Raw genomic sequence first — 16,614 nt, forward strand, 5'->3', positions numbered from 1 at the left:
GCCCCAATTTTCTGCATTATTGGGTTTACAGCCGTTGATGGAGACAGAATATCCATCCCCCAGGAACGACCCTGCCAAAACTTACCACAGGCTGCAGCCCACCAACTTCTCATCCTGTGGGATTCAGTCCCAGGTACCCAGCCGACCCAGTGGACGGGATCCTGTTCCCTCCTGTACTTGGTGCTCTCCCACCAGAGACCCTTCCGTTGCTAGAACATGCCTCTCTTTTCCTCCAGAGTGTCCATTACTCCTTTGCTGATTCGCAGATGCTCATTAACACCAGCCCCTCGGGGACCCTTCCCCAGACGCCCCAGGGACAATTCACTACCTCTCCGACCTGCCGCTTCTCTTAGCTCACCTGCATGTCAACGTGTAGGATGCACCGCCCGCCAAGGCTCCTCTGATATCAGGCCTGGCACGCAGAAGGTGCTCCTGTAAATGTCTTAGGCTGCAAATGAATGACTCAAAAGAGACACACGGAGTGGACTTTCTAAATTTTTATAATATTGGAATAGATTTTGAAAATAAGATATTTCCAACTCATTTCCTTATCATCAATGTTCTTGGCATCAAAGGCAGCTGGAGTTTGAATTATGGTATTAATAGTTGAAAAGATAAGGGTTTATATCATCATAACTCATACAGCATGTTATTAAGAATTTTAATTATTTTAAGGCAATGAATTCAATTTTTTAAATGCACACCCCCACACTTGAATTTCCATGCAATCCTTTCAGGGATGGTATATTTTTAGGGGGTGGAAATTCTGCTAGATTCTTCTTCCAGTGCTGACTTGGATTGTGTACTGGTATTTGTGTGTTTGTGTTACAGGAGGTAGGAGATGGCGAGGGGGTGTGCAGGATGTAGACAGAAGGCACACCCAAAGGGCAAGGTCCTGGGAAGGAAGGAGGCTTCCTTCAGGTGCCCTCTCCACCAGCGCTCTCATATCCAGAGGTCTCCACCGTACACCCCAGGCAGATATGGCAGAGGGGGATTCTCATCCTCTGCCCCATTTTGTTGTCAAGTGACACACTAATTCAAAAGCAGGCTTGCCACACTCGGGAGTGCTCCTGTCTAAAGTCTGAGTCCACTGTTTTTAACACAATGCTCTACATTGCAATGTCAGTAGTAGCTGGAATTATTCTCCATTAAATGATGTGCAGTTTATGACTTGCCTTCGTGATTAAAACATGCAGGAGCCCACCAGGACTTTACTCATTGAACATCAGTTTAAAACAAGCAAATCCCTCAAAGGTTGGAACAGAATGCTCAGCACTCTCACCCTCTAGATCTAGATCGGTCTCTACATAATGTTGGGTTTTCATTCTTTCAAGACTTTGTGATTCATTTTTCCCATTTCTGCAAATCGTCAAAACTTCTCATTGTGGCAAAGATTTTCAACTGGAAAAATATAATTTTTAGAAGTGGGAGAGTTTGCTATGTGGGAATCAATGCTGTCTATTCTATTATCAACCACACAAAAGTTTTTAGAGAATAGAATACAAAACATTATAATGCATCACCTATATTTCATGTGTTTTAAAATCTAATTAATTGCTTCAAACAGCCAGCATGTTCAACTCATGTTTCTAAAGGAAGTATGCCCGTCTGCCTTCCCATCTCTTGTCACTGCCCATTAAAATGTGCCAATTACCTCCACTGGGAAGTCTAAAAGGTGGAAAGTCCCAGGTACCACGAGTTAGCAACCTGTTCCTGGGGAGTCAATAGCTTCATTTTTCTTTTCCTCTTTTCATTAAAAAAAAAATACTGATACAAGTCATCTAGAGAAGACATCTCACAGCTGGAAAACATATTTTTAGGACTTCATTAGACCAAGTAGGAGTATATTTAAACAATTAGGAAGATACGTAAGGAAAATCTAAAATGGTGCTCAGATAATTCAAGACATTCATAATTGAGGAATCTAGTTGTGTTAGGTCTATTGGAGGACTGTAAATGTGAGGCAGTATTGTTTTTTTGAGTTACTATTATTATAACATGTATATGGTGCAATATTCTGATGAGCTTTAAGAACTGGAAATAGCCAGCCTTGCCCGTTTGATATGATTTGGGATAAAACCATCTTATTCTGCTCATATTTATCTTTTCGGAAGCTCTCTGCGCTGCTTCAGAAATTAGGAGCAAGCCATGATCCTTAGAATTCGCATTGCTGGTGATAAGTTGTTTTTCATCACGTTAAAAAGTCACGCTACAGCTTGCCAACAGCATGAGGCACAAGAAGCCAGGCCCAGAGCGCCACGGCAGCACCCGTGCCATGCCCTCGACGGGCACTTGGGATCTGCCCACCGCACGCCAAATGCTTCCCCATTCGTACTGTCCGAAAAACTACACGTGCAGCAGCAAGTTTGGTAAAAATATATTTAAAATAAGCAGGAAAAAAAATAGTTTTGGCCTTAAGGATAACTTCCATCATTCTTTTAACCAAGTAGTTAAATTATATGTATAATGATTTCAAGTACTAACTTATAAAAGATGTGACAAATCAGAAAACAAAGAACAAGAGGACTCTCTTTTTTTTTTTTCAGAAAAATGTATTTGCAATTCAAATGTTCATATAAAAAGCATAAATTTTAAAAAGTTCACAGATGTGTGGTTTTTAGAAGTGCTATGGTTTCTCCACTCATTGCAATTACATTCCGAAAGGTGCAGGGTGGCCCGCGCTGCATCGCCAGGCATGCCGGTCACACTGAAGTCACTCTCATCACAACCTCTCCGGAGCTGTTGTCTTCTGACAGGTCCTCCTGGGGCCTCATCCGGTTGAACAGATGCAGGAGCACATAGCCACACTGGAACCTGGGCGAGGTGAGCTGCGTCGGGTGAACCAAGTTTCTGCTCCGCAGGGCCGTCAGTGGCAGCCATAAAGTCCTACTGGTGGAAGACTCTCCCCGGCTGCTCTCTTCAATGTCTGTGGCTTTGTCATAATTTAACACATCCCAGTGCAAATTCACTGCTCTCCAGCGTTTAAAAACTCTGTAAACTGCAGCTCCTTCATGCACAATGAGACCTGAAATTCAAGGGGGAAAAAGTAAGACATCCTCATCAAAAGTTGGAAATCCTATTTTGTATTAAGAAGAGGGGTTCAAGAAATGATCCATTCTGTGTTATTCATCCCATCAAAATTCAGTATCCTGACTACTCAAATATGACTCCTGGCAAGCCACCACCCACCTTACACAGAAAGAATCAATATTCAAAGAGCGACTACCATGCAGACTTCACCAGCCCTGGTCTAATTTACTTGCTCCATTGTGGCTCAGAACACATTTCTTTAGAAGAATCATTAAATTTGTTTGTTGATTCAACATGGTGTCCAGTATGTGCCAAGCAATGTGCAGGGGGCGTGGACCCAACTGACAAGCTGGGACAGAGACAGATATGCAGGTCACTACCCTCTGCCCAGTGTCTAAAACAAGGCCTGACACACAGCAGATATGGTATTCCCTTTCTGTCATTTGTCCTTTCCTCAACAACACAACAAAAGTTGACTGGACCCCTGCTTGAGCTTTATGTGTATTATCCCACTTCGTTCTCACAGCCGTGCGAAGAATACCAGCATTTCCCTCACTTCACGCACATGGAAACCAAGACACAGGGATGTGAAGGCCCTTGGCCAGGCACACACAGCCGGAAGTGCTGGAGCAGGGAGGCAAACCCAGAGTCCCGGGTCTCCGCCATGGGGAAGTGAGCCTGATGGTCACATGTTCCTGAGGCAGACTTTCAGGAAAACAAACCAGGTCGTAAGAGAAGCCCAGGGATCACAACCCAGTGAACCCCGAGTCCCACACAGCTCACCGCCCACTCCACGCCCCGCACACAGCCTGGCTCCTCTGGGAGAAAAGGAGCACCTGCAGGAGACACCCCTTCAGATGGAGAGTGAGGAGGAGCTCTTGGCTTTGAGGAAACTGCGATGTCACTGAAAGTCAGTGGGGAGGTCAGGAAAGATCTGCCCGGTGGAGGGTGGCACGCCAGAGGAGCGCCACCACTCACCTAAGGAGCACTGCGACCTCCTAGCATTCAGAGTCCTGGTGCCTGCCACAGGGAAACTTGCAAAAATGCAAATAAGGAAGCCTGTGAATAAGGTGCATGCCTATAATCCCAGCAGCTCGGGAGGCTGCAGCAGGAGGATCCAAGATCCTCAGCAATTTGGCGAGGCCCTGAGCAACTCAGCAAGATTCTGTCTCAAAATAAAATATAAAAAAAGAGGACTGGGGACATGGCTCAGTGGTTAAGCGCTCCTGGGTTCCATCACCAGGACCAAAAAAAGCTTACCGCATGATTATTTATATTTAAAGAAAAACATGGCAAGCAATTGTGGAACATGGATCCAATGGATGACAGTAAAATTAAGGGGACAAAGTCGTACCCAGGAACATGGATGGGCCTCAAAACCAGAATGAAAATCTTAAAGCCATGATGAGAAAATGAAAATTTCTGAAATGATTCTACATTTTTCTGGATGCACATACATATGGTGAATGTTTAAATTGTATGCATGAGAAAAGCACTAAATTCATGATAATGGAAAGGAAAAGAAACGAGATTGAGGAGGGCTTCCAAGAGGGCTTTCGACTGTCTCAAATGTTGCAATATTTTAAACGGAGCAATTGGATATGGATGTTTCACATATTATTCTGTATATTTTTGTACCAATAGAATTCAAAAATTTCAAAAATTACAATTATTTAAAATATTACAAATAATTTGGAAAATTAATCTGAAATGGAATTGAGGAATTTGGGGAAACAAAGGAGGCTGCTGTATTATACATGAGGACCAGAGTAGCAATAAGCAGAGCACAGAGGGACAAAGGAATGAGTTCAGAAGAAAAATGGGAGCAACTGTAACTGAAGGAAGAGGGAAACTCCAAGTCCCATATTCCCAAGGCTGGAGGAATGGGTGATTCAAAGGGTGATGCTCTTCCCATCCATACAAAGCACGTTTGGGGTGTTTCTGTTGGAAAGATCAGGTTTCCGTCAGCTAACACAATGTCAGATAGGTGATGGAGATAGCCACACACCTTGAAATATCAGAATGTTACCTATCTAATGTCAGAATTTAAGTTTCACATTGCTCTTACCAGAAGATAACCTGATACATGTAGCTTCAAAGCTTCCAAAGATATTAACATAGAACTAAAAACTGTATGTGATCTAATAAGTAAAAATCCACTCGGCCCAATTATTGAACACTGCCAGGTGTAACAGATATAAACTGCTGTCAATCATAACAATTTTTTTTTGTTTGTTTGTTTGCGGTGCTGGGGATCGAACCCAGGGCCTTGTGCTTGCAAGACAAGCACTCTACCAACTGAGCTATCTCCCCAGCCCAATCATAACAATTTTGAAAAGCTGTATTTTTAAAATAACTTCATTTCTTTTTCTACGTGGTGCTGAGGATTGAACCCAGTGCCTCACACATGCTAGGCAAGCATCTACCACTGAGCCACAACCCCAGCCCCGAAAAGTTGTTCTGATCAAATTCTTTTTCCAAAGAAATAGTCAAATTTGACCTAATTGGCCAGAGGTTTTCAGGAAACATAAGTCAAGACTACTAGATTTTAGTTGGTGATTTTATTATTAGCTTTCTAAATTCACCATGGCCACAATTTAACCTTGCTGAATCTCTTTTTCCTCCTTAAAAAGCAATTGGAAATACCTAATTTTTACATTCAGCAGGAGAGTGTGAAGATAAATTGGATCTTATCAACTATAAAGCCATCAAATTTCCTCTGAGATGGCAACTATAAAAATACAAGACACCATTATTAATTAAAAATCAATGGTGAATTTATGTGGAAGGGGTATTGGTTCACACTGATCGCGAGGATATTACAGCTTGAGACAGGCTGACTGTGAGTAAGTTCAGTGATGGGGGGTCTGAGCAGCTTTCCAGGAGAAACCACCCTTTCCCAGGTTGCTCTTCGCTTTTCACTGATTTCCTTTGAAAGGCCAGAAATCAGATCGTTTACTAGAGTTTAAACTCTCTTTCTGGGAATATATTCCTAGTATTTCTTTTCTTAATGCATAAATCTACCCAATGTACAGACACACGCTCCACAGGTCTTTCTAGAACATTTGGAACAGAATTAACCAAGGAAAACTACTCAAGAGGACACAGTCCTCTTGAATTTCCAACTCCATGGGCAGCCTCTTAATTGTATTAAGTTATGAGTGATGCTCAGATTTCATTTTGCTCCCATGAGCACACAGAAGTACTCCTTGCCCTCTGCAAGCTTAGATTTCCCTGGAATACAATGAATCCCACCCACCCTCAAAGATGTCCTCGGTAGTATGCATTACCCTGTTTCTTCTTTGTGTTCTGGAGTTGTGGCAAATGCCTTTTATACTAGTGGTTATGAGAAGACATGATTACAATAAATCTTCAATCCAGGCTAAGGATTCATTCAAGTCTATTTCACTGTGTTGAAAATCCAACCTTTAGTTTTTTATTTACTTTTATTATTATTATTTTTTATTTTTGGTACTGGGCATTCAACTCCAGGGTGCTTAGAAAATCCAGTTTTTAAAAACCATATGAGTATGCTTTCTTACTGATAATCAAATGAATTTGTCACCTTGACATTTCAGGTCATATGAGAACAGGCTTGGATTTGCTTTGTCATCTGAGTCACTTAGTCTGCAGGGAAAAGAAATGACAATTTCTGTAAAACGTAAATGCAAAATATTTTAGATACCAGTTACACTAAATGGCACAGATGTCCAAAGTGTGAATTATAGGGATCTGGGGTCTGGAGAGTTCTGCAGTGTTTGTGTGTTGTGGAAGGGGAGGGATTGGTTTTTGTCATTTTCTTGCTGATAACATTTAATGAGAACATACCCTTATGGTGTGCAAAGGACATTTCTGTTAGGGAATAATCTTGAAAAACAAAGCCAGCCTAAATAGTTTCTGGTTTCAATGAAATTTTTTAAAAAGGTATTATGTAAGTGAAACATATTCAAAATTTTAAGTGGTGTGTTTATTTTGAAATTCTATCAATAGATATGAACCAATTACCCAAAGAAATGAGAGAGAAGATCAAGATACTTAAGGTTATGAGCTCACGCACTTGTGGGTGTATACACACACACACTCGATTTGTCTATGTCTATTTCAACATCTGAACAAAAGCTTGCACAGTTTATGGTCAAATACAAATTTTATCTTATATTAACAACCAAACCATTAGTCAACATTGCCATTCCTTGGGTTGCCAGCCTCAGCCTTGGTTTGGATAGCTGTAGTTGTTTCTCGTAACTTATAAGCTAAATTTTTCTTAAAATTTTTTAGGGGTAATTTTGTTCCAAGAACTTTCCTAAGAGTTTTACATGCATGATTTTCGTTTAATCTTGAAAGCAACTCTACAAATAGGTGTTATTACTATCAGGGAACAATTTGAGGAAATTGAGACCTAAATAGATTTAACAATTGGTCCAATATCACAAAGGTATAAAAATCAGAGGTGAGATGGAGACTTGAATTTGTCTCAGTACCTGAGTCCTATCCATGCTAAGTTTCCAGTGTATGGCAGTCTCTTCTGGTTGTAGAATGACCAACTAGGAAATTAACATAGACCACCTATCAGTGTTCCCTGGTATTCCAATGTTGACAGATTAAATTCCCAGTATGATGGTATTTGGAGGTGGCCTTTGGGAGGTAAGCAGGGTTAGATCAGATCATGAGGATGGGGTCCTTATGGTGAGATAAATACTCTTTAAAAAGAAAGGGAGACGTGAAAGAGGTCTCTTGCCCTGCCTCTGTGTGTGCACACACCAAGGCCATGTGAAGGCACAATGAGAAGATGGGGGCTGACCACAAGCAAGAACAAAGGCCCTCACCAGACACCAAACATGCCAGCACTCTGGACTTCCCAGTTCCCAGAACCACAAGAAAGAGAGAAAATGCTACTTAAGCCACCCAGGCCATAGTATTTTGTTAAAGCCCCCTAAACTGACCACCAGAGACCTTATGGATAAGCTTCCTCACCCTCATTTAAAACATGAGTAGATTAAGTCCTGGAGGCTGTAGTTTGAGACAAATTATACAATTAGTGCCATCTTCAATATCCCTGTGTGTCACTGACACTGTTAGATGTAGAGGATGCCCATGAAACAGCCCCACCGCGGGGAGAGAAAGACAGGGAGCCGTAGCTGCAGGCGGCACCCGAATCCTGCCCTGAGCTTTGTCTGGCTGCCGGCTGAGTCGCCTCACCCTCGGCCTTACCAGGAAATGCAGGCCCTGGGGAAACGGCAGAGAAACCCAGGTACAGTCCTGTGCAGGGCTCCATCAAAATGACCCCGGGAAGGCTAAAGAACTGCCTGCTCACGGCAGATATCTGGCAGAAAAGTCTCTTGATTGTGAAATTGTCCAAGATTTACAGCTTAATTTCACCTTTCTCCTTTGCCAAGACTGTTATCTCTCTGTCATATTCAAACCCTTTAAATAAGCCTTGTGTCCTCCTGGGAAGTGAGTGTGACCAGAACCAGGTCAGAGACTCTGGGTCCTGTTTGGTGGCATATGCTAGAAAGGTTCAGGGCCTATCTCAACAACAGGTCCTACTTTTTAAAAAATTTTATTTTAATTAGTTATACATGACAGTAGAATGCACTTCGATACATCATGTATAATGGAGTCTAATTTCTCATTCCTCTGGTTATACATGATATAGAATCCCATGTACGTACATGGGATAATAATGTCTGATTCACTCTACTATCCCTCCTACCCCACATCCCTCCCCTCCCTTCACTCCCCTCTACCTAATCTAAATTAACTCTATTTTTCCCTGGCCCCCCTCCTATTGTGAATTAGCATCAGCATGTCAGAGAAAATACAGGGTTTTTGGTTTTGGGGGATTGGCTTATTTCACTTAGCATGATTTTAACTCTAAAATTTCTACTCTTTGGTGAAGGTCAGAGAATGATTGCTTCAAAGGATTAAACAAACTAGTCTGTGGTCCAAACACATTAGCTCTCCTAACACTATTTCCCAACATGTCACAAGTTTAAATATTTTATTAAAATGAGTCTTGAAGAAATAACCAGAAATCAAGGTTATTTCTATATATACAGAAGGTTTTTGATGGACTGAATATGTACATGAACACACAAAAACACACAAGATAGGGGCTGAGATTGTGGCTCAGTGCTAGAGCACTTGCCTTGCATGTGTGAGGCACTGGGTTCAATTCTCAACACTGCACATAAATAAATGAATAAAATAAAGGTTCATCAACAACTAAAACAAAAATTTTTAAAAAACACACAAGATAAAACTTAAATGAAGATTGACATATGTCATCACAAAAGTCACCAGGTTTCAAAACGTTTTCATGAATTCCTACACCTCTGGGAAGCACAATGTCCTAAAAACATATGGGGATTTTAATGGATACTATGTCCAACGTTGTCCAAATAGAAATAAATAATGTGAAGAAACGGTCCATATAAAATGCACTTTCAAGAAGTGTTGTTTTTTCTATTGTTCAATATTAATGGTACAGACCTTGGTTCATCTCAGAATTGTCTAGAACAAAGTAAAATTCATAGGACCAGGTTGAGAATGGCATGCTGATCATGAGACCTAACAGCTCAGGGGCTCAAACAGATTCATTATTACCACAGGCAGTAAAACCATGTGTCTGAGGAACCTGGTAAGGACCATGAACTATTCTGAAGCTTCACATACACACACACACACACACACACACACACACACACACACACAAAACCCGATGCCAGAGGCTGACTAATACCCAGATATTGATGGTCTAAGCCATCCCACCCCCAAAGCAGATAGCAGCACATGTGAAGAGAAGCCCCTTCACAAGAGGGAAGACCCTGAGTGACAGCAGAGATTCTCTTGAGAGTGCACCAAAGGAGCTTGGTGTCCATTCCGTGCCGCTGCCTCTCTGCTCCACGAGGCCTGCCGCCACCGGCCGGGTGGGGAGGGCACGTCTGTGTGGGGTCTGCAGCACTGAGGACACCACTGCTGGCATCAGAATGAGACTGCAAAGCCCAGTTTTATATGGAACCTAGCCCTTTACTAAGGAAGGGAGGGTGAGTGAGCTACTGACAGGTTGAATTCCCTCTCGTCCTGCCGTCCCTAGGTCAGCTAATGGCACTACTCCAAGTCAGCTGAATCAGAAAGCTGGGAGTCACCAGGACTCCTCTCACCACTTGCACTCAATTCTGCTCGTTCTGTCTTCTTAGCAAATCTGACCTGCAACCATAAAACAGAGAAGATGCTGGAATTTCCACTCTGACATTTGCATGATGAGCTATTAATCATGCTTCAAGATCCAGATTCTCTCATATTTTCTTATCTGATGGAGTCAAACAAGATCAATCACCCACTCCTACCATCTACCACTGTACACAGGACACACTCACCCTGTTTGACTTTACACCTGTACTGAAAACACTGTTGATATGCCCCTGATCCCTAACCAGCTAACTAGCTATGTGTTCCCTGACAATGGGAAGCTTATCTTACTTGCCTGTAGATATCCATTCCCACTGCAGGGCCTGGCGCATGCTAAGAACTCAATCTTTGCTAAATGAGAGGGAGAGATAAAGAGGAGGGGCCCCATCCCAGGAATCTAAGGGAAGACAAAGATTGACTTAATCTAGCTGCAACAGTGTCATTGAAACAGAACAATACCTTGAGGGTTGTCCTTTTAAACATTAAACTAATATTTTATGACACCAAAGACAAACTGAGACATGCATTTCAAAACTAGATTTGAAAAGGGTTTAGGAGTCAGTGCCCATATTTCGTGAAAAGTGGATTTTAGCCTGGGGAAGGGGGAATGGACAGAGGGAATAGTGGGGAGGAAAGAGTTAAAAATCGTTTATGAATGGAAGAGTTGAAAATTCTTTATAAACATTTGTGTTCTGCCCCAGCAAACTGTAGGCACCCCGCCACCCGCACTATCTTATTGGCCTGCATCAAGCAACTATGAACCCAAATACTTTTAAAATGACTGTACCCAGGCCTAAACAGCCTTAGAGGAAGAAATGATTCTTCTCTGCTATTTCCAGGCCAAACAGAGAGAGGAAGCTGTCCATTCATTTCACCACTTGTTTTCTGAGAAGTCAATTGATTCATCAATTATTTTATCATCTCTCTCTTTTTCTTTTATTTCTTGGTAGATAGATTGGAAGTTATCCTGATTTTCCAACTGCTAACCCTTGAAGCACAACACACCATTGGCACATTCACATAATATTTCACAGAAGCTGCAAACTCCACTACAGGTTATAAAATATATAGTATGTTGACATTTTTAAAAAGGATTAAAATAATTCACTGGAAAGGAGAATCACTAAATCATCTAAGTTTCTAGTTGAGAAAGAAGATCTATGGGTGTGATTTTTTTTTCGATAAATAAATGAAGGAGTGAGGTCAATACTTTTATAGAAAATAAAGGCATCTTAGAGGGCTCCTCTAACAGCAAGCGCAGATAAGCATCGGTTTAATTTCTGTTGTTAAGTGTCATTCTGTCCCTCAGTTCAGGGGTAGGTGAAATATCTTGTAACAAAGGGGAAGCGTCATACATCACAGAGGTCAGAAGACCCTTTGGAGCACAAATTCACCTTTAGCACCACTGTTCACCTGGTGAACAAACAGTCACTGAATTTAAAATAATTTTTTAAAATTGGGTGTGATGTGATCCAACTTGGGAGAATGAACACTCTTTGAGACCCAGGGATGTGATGTTGAGTGACTGGCTCAATGGGTCACAGTGAGTTTCTGAACCCAGGCACTGATCCAGGCCCTGGAGGCCTGGTCCACTCTGCTTGTTCTGCAGGAACTCAGGCCTCAGAAGACTTTTTTGACCAAAACTAAGCATCACTAGAGTCCCTTCAGCCCACAAAATGTTCAGTGGCCAGAGGCACCAACGCCAAAAAGTACATCAAATCAAAATTTCCTCTTGGTAACACCAAAGGCTAGTCTCCTAAAGGGTAGCATAGGAGATAGGGGATCACAGCAACCCATACAGTTCATAAAAATAAAAAACTCTGCCAGTTCTGATGTCATGAAAATATTTTTTGGTTAAAAAAACAATGTTGATATCTATCTTCTGTGTTAATTAAAGATTTAGGACTTGAAATTGCTTTGGTAGATTTCCATTTGTTTCCCACATTCTAATCCATGGACCAAAGCCAGTTCTTAGTGATTGTGTGAACTTTTCCTAATAAGAAGTAGACAAAACTACAACTAATTTCCCATTTCTTCTCCAATGGACAAACTGTCTACTACAAATTCACTGCAACCCTATGGGTTGATCACTTTGAAAACAACATTTTTTAAAATTTACGTTAAAACATCTAATTAAAACATTTATCTTTGTGGCTTCTAATATAGTATCTTACTTCTGCTGGTTTTGGATTTTTTTGTCTTTCTCTTAAACTATAATGTCAATTTGTAAAAATTCCAAACAGAAAGTATCATATAAGCATAATTAAAATTTATAACTCTTCTCTTTCATTCCAGGATGCCAATAAGACATTTTCAATTGAAAATATTAATGAAATTTTTTAACCTGAATGCAAAAATACTCGGGTTCCTTAATATTCTGTTCTGTGATCTGGTGAGAAAATTCAAGGTTGAAATGTGATTCTCTACACAGATAATTCTTTTTAAGAAATGGTTTCACTCAGAACAATGGAAAGAGAACTGAATTTTGGCACAGTAGATTGCATACATGTCTTCCATTCTCTTTACTAGTGTTTCCAAATACCATTGGCTCCAATAATTTTGAATAAATAAATAAACACCTCACAAAATAACTACATTACTTGGGGATTTCAGGAAAGAATTTCTCCATCTCTGATCTTAAATCAGATTCTGCATCTTAGAAAAGGTGTCTGTTCCCTATATCATATATTTGTGTTTGAGATAGTAATTTAATTAGTTTCATTTTATTGCAGACCACATAGTATTTTGTAAATTAGCCATTCAGGTTCAGCGTCTAAGTAGGGGGTTTTACCAGATAATAAACAGAATTAACTGAGTCATGTAAGAGTTCATACGGGTTGTGCAGTCTCTGGAGTACCAGGATTCCAATCATGGGCCCTGCTTCCAGGCTGCGTAACCCTGAGGACGTCACTCACTTTGGCTTTCCCGTCTCTAAGATGGAATGATAATGGCAGCCATGCAGCCTGAGGTCCTTGAGAGGATTAAGTGTGACAGACGAGGTGGGAGCTTGGACTGATGCACGGATCGCAGTAGCTGGATCGTGGTTTTGAAGACCTTTTGTCTACTCATTTGGAAGCAGGTGAAACCTCCAGGGGCCTGGTTTCTGTGCTCACTTCCGTGGTTCCTGATGACCTCAGGGTTTGTCCCCTCTCCCTGTCAGCACCCACAGTGCACGTCATGATTTAGAAGAATGTTTGCTCACATTCCCTTCGGTGAAGTTCTGTGTTGTTGAGTGGTACAAAGCCAGGAAACCCCAGAGGTGAGTTCAGCTGTGAAGAAAAGTCCCAAGTTTTGGGGTTCGGGGAGCTGCTTCTTCCCTGGTCCTGCATGGGCCCTGGCAGCTCTTCTTGTGATGGTTTGGCTCCACGGCTGCTGAATCTGCTTTCTGCTCTTTCTTCTCATGGTGATTCAGCCTCTTTGGGGACCTCACTTTAACTTAGAGTGCTCAGGGACACTCTGGGTTGCTGCCCTTGTTCTCAAGCCTCACACAGTCAGCATTCCCACAACCACTCTTCTGGAAAATAGTGACATCACAGAGTAGAGCCACACACAGTGCACACCTGGGCACATTCATGCACACTGCAGGAGGTGAGCTCTCCTGGCGTGGTGGTGCCCACAACCACCAACAATGTGTCCCGTGGCTCATGGACCTCCTCAGCTCCTAGACCCACAAGGCTGTAGTGTCCACGTGTCCACAGCATATTCCTGCTCCACCCCAGCCTGGGCCTTGCCCTCCCAGAAACCAAAGCAACTCCAAGCTCTGGAACTTGGCCATCCCATTGCTGATGACAACCTCCAGTACTTCCCACTTGCCCACTTTCTTAATCTCAATGCACCTCCCTCTACCTTCCAACCACCTGACCCATTCCCCAAATGCCAGCTTCTCTCTGGCTTTTGTTCCTTCACCAGCAGCCACGACAGCTCAGCCCAACCAGCAGCCCAGCTCTGCCCACTTGGGGAAAGAGGCAGAGTGGAGTTTGCTGCTCTTTCTTTGAGCAACTCTGCATAACCAAAGCCCGTCTTGGCTTGGGTCCCCCTCTTCCCCTCCACACTTGCACCTCATCCCTGTTTTGGTGGAAATTCATGACCACATGGCTGTGTAGATCAGGGTTGTCCTGCGACAGCCTCAGGAGGCCCCTCAGCCGTGCTCGGCAGTTCTTCATGCTCCTTGGCTTCTCTCTGTGTCCACAGTGTCTTCTGTGGGTCATTAACGAGTTTATTGCTCTCTTCAAAGTCTTCTCCCCGCATTGTGCCTCCCTGGGCAGCTGATCAGGTAACACTCTTGACGGAGAAACAGAGACCATCTCAGCAGCCGCCCCCCTCCTCAGAGGCACAGGGCCCTCCTGGGCAAGGCGAACTCGCCCTCTGGCTCTGGCTCCAGTACTCTGCATTCCCTGTGACACGAAGTGACCCCTTCCCACCCTGGATCTGCAGTCTTTCTCCCCATCTTCTGGGTCTTCATTCCCACGGGCTTCCATGCCTAACTCTACCATTAAAACCAAGGAACAGAACCCTTTCTCAATCCCACACTCCCCTCGAGCTCTGCCCTAGTTCACCAGCTCCTTAGTCAGCCGAGCTTGGTGAACTTACATTCTGAAAGTCCTTCTGCCCTTCCCAACCACCCTCAACCTACCGCGCCCGGCCTCTACCCATCCACCCCCAAATGCCAAAACATGAATCAATACTGGTTTCATTTCACTGGCCCTGGACATGGCGTCTGGCACTGAGGGCCACCTGCTCCTTCTCCCAGAAGTTCTTCCTCCTTGCCATGGCCAACCCCAATGGCTTCCTCTCTCTGGCCTTGCTCTCCTGCCTGCCCATCCTGTCTCACTGTGTCTCAAACTACCGCTTGTCTCACCCTGCAGACACTGGTTTCACCTACCAGAGATGAATCCTCTTCAAGTTCTGTCGTTGTCAAAGGTCTTTTATCAATATCAAGCTGACCCAGCACACAGTCCTTCAGCGGTTCCTGGCTTTCAGTGTGTTCTCACTCCCACGCTCCACAGAGCCTTCCATGACCAGGCCTTCCTTCCTCCTGGCTACTCTCCCAAACAAGCATCTATCGCTCTTTCCACATTAAATTTCATATGATTCTTTTAAAATGAAAAATGGTGTTATGCATGCATTATTAGGTCCAGGCAGGTGCCTCTCTCTGGACCCCTTGCTAATTCCTGGCTTTCCTTAAAATTTTTGCTCAAAGTCCTCAAAAGTCTAGGAATGGAACCATCTTATTACTCAGCTATTCCAATCCTTGGTATTTATCCAAAAGAACTAAAAGAAGCATACTATAGTGATACTGTCACATGAATGTTTATAGCAGCGCAACTCACAACAGGCAAGTTTTGGAACCAGTCCAGGTGCCCATCGACAGATGAATGGATAAAGAAAACGTGGTACATATACACAATGGGGTCTGACTCAACCATAAGGAAGGATGAAAATATGGCATTTTCTGTAAATAGAAGGAACTGGAGAACATCATGCTAAGTGAAATAAGACAGACTCAGAAAGTCAGGAGTCAAAAGTTTCTCTCATATGCAGAAGGTAGAGCAAAATAAGAAATAAAAAGGCAGAGGGTCCCATGAAAAGAGAAGGGAGTCAGTGCAGTAGAGGAAGGAGACTGATGGGGAGGGAGGAGGGGTGAGAAAGGGAGACACCGCAGACTGAAATCCACCAAATCGTGCGATGTAGACGTGTGAATATACCACGGCGAATTCCATTTTCATGTGTATCCATAAAATGCCAAAGTTTAAAAATGAATAAATAGAGTGGCAATCTGTAGCGTAGAGGAAGGGGAACAGGAGGAGAGAAGAGGAGAGAAAGGGGACTAAGGACAAAATGGAGCAAATTATACTACATGCATGTGTGATTATGACAAAATGAACCCAAATATTGTGCATAAGTACAATGAACTAATAATAACATTTTTGAAAAATTTTTACTCAAGATTTTCTTTCCTCCCCAGAGACTCGACTGACTCAGCATGGTTAACCTTCCCCCATGGGTTCTCACATCTCCCTCTCTCTCCTGGCACTTTTCAGGTTGTGTATTAATCCTTTCCTTTCCTGAATGTCTCCCTGCAGCAAGCGGAAAGCAGGTAGCATGCTGTAGTCCAGGTTTCGGCAAAGGGAAAGGACCAGACAGTGAGTATTTTAGGCTGCGCAAATCAGGGGCTCCTGCAACTTCTCATAGAGAGAACATTAATGAATGGAAGCGGCTGGTTCTGACAGGACTCTGTTTATCAGCCCTGAGGTTTAAAAGTGCTATAATTTTCCAAAATCATGGGCTGTACAAAAACAAGCAGTGGGTGGCTTTGGCTCTTGGGCTTCAGTTTGCCAGCCTTTGTTGTTTGCATCTCTACGCTGATTAGCATACAGGAAGTACACCATGAAG

At 42.8% G+C, this 16,614-nt stretch overlaps 1 protein-coding gene across 1 annotated transcript in view; it reads right to left on the reverse strand.

Moving 5' to 3' along the window:
• Positions 1-2,530: 2,530 nt before the first annotated feature.
• Marchf11 (membrane associated ring-CH-type finger 11) overlaps positions 2,531-16,614 on the reverse strand; it is a 117,955-nt gene continuing 103,871 nt past the window's right edge. The window contains exon 4 of the mRNA XM_047556129.1: positions 2,531-3,025. Within this exon, the coding sequence (XP_047412085.1) occupies positions 2,703-3,025 (323 nt within the window). The 3' untranslated portion in view covers positions 2,531-2,702. The remainder of the gene's footprint in view (positions 3,026-16,614) is intronic.

The sequence above is a fragment of the Sciurus carolinensis genome, chromosome 6, assembly GCF_902686445.1.
Source record: "Sciurus carolinensis chromosome 6, mSciCar1.2, whole genome shotgun sequence".
NCBI classification, from domain to species: Eukaryota; Metazoa; Chordata; class Mammalia; order Rodentia; family Sciuridae; genus Sciurus; species Sciurus carolinensis.